The 5363-nt window shown below is 58.0% G+C and overlaps 1 protein-coding gene across 1 annotated transcript in view; it reads left to right on the top strand.

Moving 5' to 3' along the window:
• Positions 1 to 3159: 3159 nt before the first annotated feature.
• SCRT2 (scratch family transcriptional repressor 2) overlaps positions 3160 to 5363 on the top strand; it is a gene marked incomplete at both ends in the record, with an annotated part of 11723 nt that continues 9519 nt past the window's right edge. Inside the window, one exon of the mRNA XM_080716546.1 lies at positions 3160 to 3292. Within this exon, the coding sequence (XP_080572672.1) occupies positions 3160 to 3292 (133 nt within the window). The remainder of the gene's footprint in view (positions 3293 to 5363) is intronic.

Raw genomic sequence — 5363 nt, 5'->3', positions numbered from 1 at the left:
CAGGACCTTAGCTATAGCACTGTGTGGGGCCTTCACCAGTGGGTTAAGGGGTGAATCACTCCTATGTCTTGCCCCACGAGAGAAATTAATGCAGGAGGATCCAGCCCCAGCTGTGTCCTACATCACAGTGAACCCCAAGCACCTGGCTAATCTCTCTGGGCTTGGCTTTTCACCTCTTACACAGGACAGTGGGGCAGTAGAGCCATCAGCAGGCAGAGGGGAACTCACAGGCACCCACTTGTCTTATTTGCCCCCAGTGGAGTGGACACTCTTACAAGACAGAGGTCCTGGTGCCCAGTGCAAACCCTAAAATATGGCTACACCACAAACAACAATCACAACTGAACAAATAAACAACCTCCTGTATATGCCCAGCAAAAAGTAATTCCCCAGCCAGTAAGGCCACCTAGTTATAGCTGAGTCTCGCCACCGCTCATTCGTTGGGAATTTATTGGGTGTCTGAAATTCTCACCCTACCAACTTCTTTTGTGTGTGTGGGGAGGGGGGTCTGGGGATGGAACCCAGGGGCATTCAACCTCTAGCTTACACCCCCTGCCCTATTTTTTTATACTTTATTTTGAAACAGGGTCTCACTGAGTTGCGGAGGGCCTTACTAAGTAGCTGAGGCTGTCCGCGAACCACGATCCTCCAGTCTCAGCCTCCAGAATGCTGGGATTACAAGCATGCGCCACCACGCCCGGCTTCCTACCAACTTCTTGGCCTCATCTCCTTTCACTTCTTGTTCTTCCCTCCTGCCCTTAAACTGGGGAGCCTCTTTCTGGAGCTTCTCCATGGCCAGTTCAGCTCTTGGCTCCATGTCACCTCTCCCAGGAGACCCTGCTGGCCACTGTGTCTAAAGGCACCTCAGCCTCTTCCATCTCACCGCTGTCACGTTCCTCTCAGGGCTGAGCAACTCTCTGCTCCAGGACAGAGGGACCAGGGGCCTCTAGTTGGCCCCTTGTTCCCTAGAATCTGACCAACATGTGATAAATGACTGCTAGACACTGCAGGCACCGTGTACATGTGGACTACAGATACATTAAACACTCATCTATTGCCAATTCCATCCCAAGCCAACTCTTGTCATGCTCCCAGCAACTCGAGGTGGCAACCAGTATTATTCCCATTTCATAAGTGGGGTGACTGAGTCGCCAAGCAGTTGAGTAACTCGCCCAAGCTTCCATGGCTAGTAGGTTGGGCAGCGGGGAGACTCGGTGCACCTGGTTGAGAGTGTGCTGGGGCACACACAGTGTCCTCGGCCTCGTGAACTCAGGAGCTAGTGAGCGAGGTGGCGTGGTCTACGATAGAGGAAGTCAGCGACACGTCTGGAGGAAGAGGTGCCCCAGCTACGTCCTGAACACAAGCAGGGGCTTTCAGAAACTGGAGGCTGAGGAGCAGTAGGCCTGGAGAAGTAGCTCGCATGGTGGAGTAGAGAACACAGTGGTGGACCATGAGTCAAGGGCTGTGGTTTCCTCAGCTCTTAGTGGCTGTGGTTTTAAAAAGTCTCCTTGGTCAATACAACTGAGAAGATGGCCAGGGACTCCCCTCTCATGCAGAGCCTTGGCAAGGTGTGTGTGTATGGGGGGGGGGGGGGTCCTGAGATTTCTATGTCATCTTCCAAAGACCACAGTCTTCCCTGACTCCGTGGAAGGTGCCCGGAAAACAATAGTCTCTGGAATTGCTGTTGACTCACTGTGTGACCTCAGGTACTTCCCTGCCCTCTCTGGGTCTTGTGCTCCCTGCCAATATTGGATAACCCAGTCCCTAAAAGACATCTTCACTCCATCTGCACTGCATCCATCAACAGAAGGCCACTGACCAGTGAGCCAGTGAGAGCCTGGCACCCTGGAGTCCAGTTCAGGGACTTGAGCAATGGTCATCCCGTACTCACTGAGGCCCACCACCCAGCAGCTTTGCCCAGCAGCCTCTGGACATGGGGCTGAGTTCTCCTGCTCCTTAGTCCTGCCAAGACATGGCCCCCCAGGTTTGGGCAAGACTGGGGTCTGGGAGGGGTCTGCTCAGATCCTTCCAGAGACAAAGGAGCTGACCTGCAAAGAGTTCCAGCAGGAACCCCGCTCCCCCTCCCTTCCCCCCTCTCCCTTCCCGGTCCACGTGTCTCTATTGTCTGCTCCCCTGCTTCAGGGAAAGACACAGCCTCGGATGTGTCAAAACCACCACCCCCCGGCAGCAGGGAAATTAATTACTGGACCATTTTCACTTCCTCTTGTGGCGCTCGCCTGAGCTAGGCACCGGAACGGGGCTGGCATGGGGGACTTGCTCCCCCAACCAGTTCTGGGAGAAGAAAGTTGAGACTCAAGGCCAGAAGGAGGCTCCAGCAGGAGCCCGAGCTGGGGTGACGGGTCTCCTCTAGTTACAGCTGGGGTCCACACTGGTCACTTCAGAACCAAGGCAGAGGGAGAGGACTGTGGGCAGAGGGTGGCCGCTGCAGACTCATCCTCTTCTTTGCACCCCACGCCCTGAGCCTGTCTGCTCGGGACTGCATGCTCTCTGCTCCCCTCCGCCTCGCCCTCAATTCTGCACTTTTCTTTCCCTTTCTTTGAACCCCTCCGGGGTGGGGGTCTTCCTTTATGTGTGCCTGGGTCTCTTTTCCTCCTGTGGGCGCGGGAGCATATGCTGCTGCTACTTTCTCCATCTCTCTTCTCTCTGGTCTTTTTGTCCTTCTCTTGGTCTCTGTCTCTCACACACACGCACACGCACACGCACACGCACTCCCCTTTCTCCGTCTATCTCTGAGCCTTTCTCTCCCTCACTTTCTCCTCTCCGGCGGCTCTCGGCTCCAGCGCTGGCCCCCCACCCCCGCGCTGCCGGTCGGTTCAGGAGAACGTGTGCGGAGCGATTGTCCTGGGGGACATTTGATGGATTAGAGCGCTGAACAGTCCCATTGCTAGGGGACCACCTGATCTCCAGCCTGCGCCCCATATAAGGCCGGCAGCCGGAGTGCTGAGCACAGCTCCGCGACCGCCTGGCTGAGCGCCGCCGCCGACCGGCCCGGCACCCGGGCGGGTTCCGCTGCCGCCGCCAGCCCGCCCGCTGGGAGCTGTCCAGTGCTGAAACCGAGCGGACAGCCAATCGCGCCCGGCCGCCGGCCGCCTCCCCCACCGGTCCGCGCGAGTGCCCGGCGGCCCGGCCAGGACCACCATGCCGCGCTCCTTCTTGGTGAAGAAGATCAAAGCGGACGCCTTCCAGTGCAGCGGGGTGCCGGCCCCCACCTACCACCCCTTGGAGACCGCCTACGTGCTGCCTGGCGCCCGGGGGCCTCCCGGGGACAACGGTGAGTGGGACCGGGCGGGGGCGCGCCGGGGGACTCGGGCCCTCCCCAACTTGGGCCACGAGGAGGGGCGCGGGGAAGCCGGAGCAGATTTCTCGGGCCGGGCGCGCCTCCCGGACTTCCGAGGGCCGGGCGGGCGGGGCTGGGGCTAGGTCGTACAAAGGGAAAGTCGCAGGGTGGCCCATCTCACCGCCACATGCCTGCCGGGACTTTGAAAGTTGTGGCCCCAGAACAGGACTGGAGCGAGAAGAGAGCGCGGAGGGGCTCGGGGGCTGGGGCTGGGCACCCTCTCCCGGGGGAGGTCAGAGGCCGGCTGCCTGAGTGTGTCCTACCGCGGGCCAGCAAAGGGGCCTGACTACAGGTCCCTGGGGGCACAGGGTTGGCTCCCCTGGGGTAGCTGGGGAATTGCCCTCCCTACCAACCTGCTCCCTGCTCTGCCAGACAAGTGCTCTCAGACCTCTCTCTCAAGAGCTCTTTTGTTATCAGCGGACACATGCCTGCCAAAAGCCGGGCCTATCCTGGGGACTTCGAGGAAGAGAGGACTTCTGGGAGGGTTCCCCAAAAGTGACTCCCCGTCCCCTGGGCTGCTTCTACAACCCCCCCCCAGCCAATCCTGCTGCTCCTAGTAAGCTTCCCCCAGCCTCCTGCCCTTCCCCCACACCCTGTCTCCTCTCTCAGCAAGTTCCTGCAGGGACAAGCGTTTGGGGGACAAGAAAGGTCATTCAGCCCCAAAGGGTATGATCTCTGGAGGATAGGGAGGAGACCGCTTCTGTGGGCCCTGTCTTCCATGGAGATCACAAAGGGTCTCTCCTCTGGTGGTCCCCACTGGGGCAAGTGTCTAGAGAGGAAGAGTCACTTTGCTAGTGAGAGAGCTGACATCAAGTGTGGCATGCATCATGGTGTGTGTGTGTGTGTGTGTGTGTGTGTGTGTGTGTGTGTGTGAGAGAGAGAGAGAGAGAGAGAGAGAGAGAGAGAGAGAGATGGAAAGAGAGAGAAAGAAAGAAGAGAAAGGAAGGTAAGAAAGGGCTTGGGATGAGGGGTGCTGAGACGGCAAAGCAGAAACCCAGGAGGGTGGGAGCTTGTGCTCAGGGATTTCCAAGCACTTCCCCCATATTCCAGTATTCTGCCAAGCCAGCAGAGAAGGGTGCTGGGCAAAGGGCTCTGTGACCTCCCAAGGTCACAGAAGTTAGTGAGCAGTGAGGGATGCAGCTACGACCCCTGGCTCCCCACCCCACCACCACCAGAAGCCCCTCCTCTTTTTCCCGCAGGCTCCTTATTCTACTGTACTCTTTCCTTGACCCCAGGGCCTCTTGAGGTGGAAGACAGAAGCTGAGGGACATGGCTGGGCTGAGAGCTGGCAGGACAGAGGGACATGGGCCACGCCAAGGCTGGGAGGGTGTCCTGGAGCCAGTGGGAACTGCAGTATCTGCAGGACTGGCACGCGGGGCCCCTGGGGGCTGACACAAAGCTCTGAGCCCATCCTCAGGCCTCCTAGGTCCCCTCCTCACTCCAGATGAGGAAACCCAGAGCACCCCAGAGAATTTCTCATGCACAGCCTGCTCCTCAGAAGGGAGCCGGAGAATGCCTTGCCTTGAATTCAGTACAAAAAGACTTTCAAAGGAGCCCCGAGTGAAGGTGAAGCAGAGGGAGGCGCTGGTATTTCTGTGGCGGTCCCACCACATTGACACCCTAGAACTACCTGTCTTTGTCCCCTTCCCTGAAGGGCTGGAGACAAAACCCCTGGCCTCTGGGGGATCCTGAAGTTGTCCTGATGTCCAGATGCCTAGCCTGTGCTTTAGATCTCTGATCTGCCGTGTGACCTTGGGCAAGTGCATTCCCCTCTCAGTCATCAGCCTTCCCAGAAGTGAAAGAGTTTTGATGTCATGGATTGAATAAACATCCTTCCAGTTTCTGTGAAGGTCAAGCATGGTGTGGGAAGCACCAGTCCCCTGGACAAGGTTCTGACAGAATGCTAGGGGGCCATTGTCAAGGTTTCCTTGGGGCTCTATTGGACATAGGCCCCCTGGCCAAGGGTGGCAGAGTTGCTGCAAACAGGCATTTTCCTTAGCTTTGA

The sequence above is a fragment of the Muscardinus avellanarius genome (assembly GCF_963383645.1).
Source record: "Muscardinus avellanarius genome assembly, chromosome: 19".
Lineage (NCBI taxonomy): Eukaryota > Metazoa > Chordata > Mammalia > Rodentia > Gliridae > Muscardinus > Muscardinus avellanarius.
Note: the sequence above shows the minus strand (reverse complement) of the source record. Positions and strands in the feature narration are given on the sequence as shown.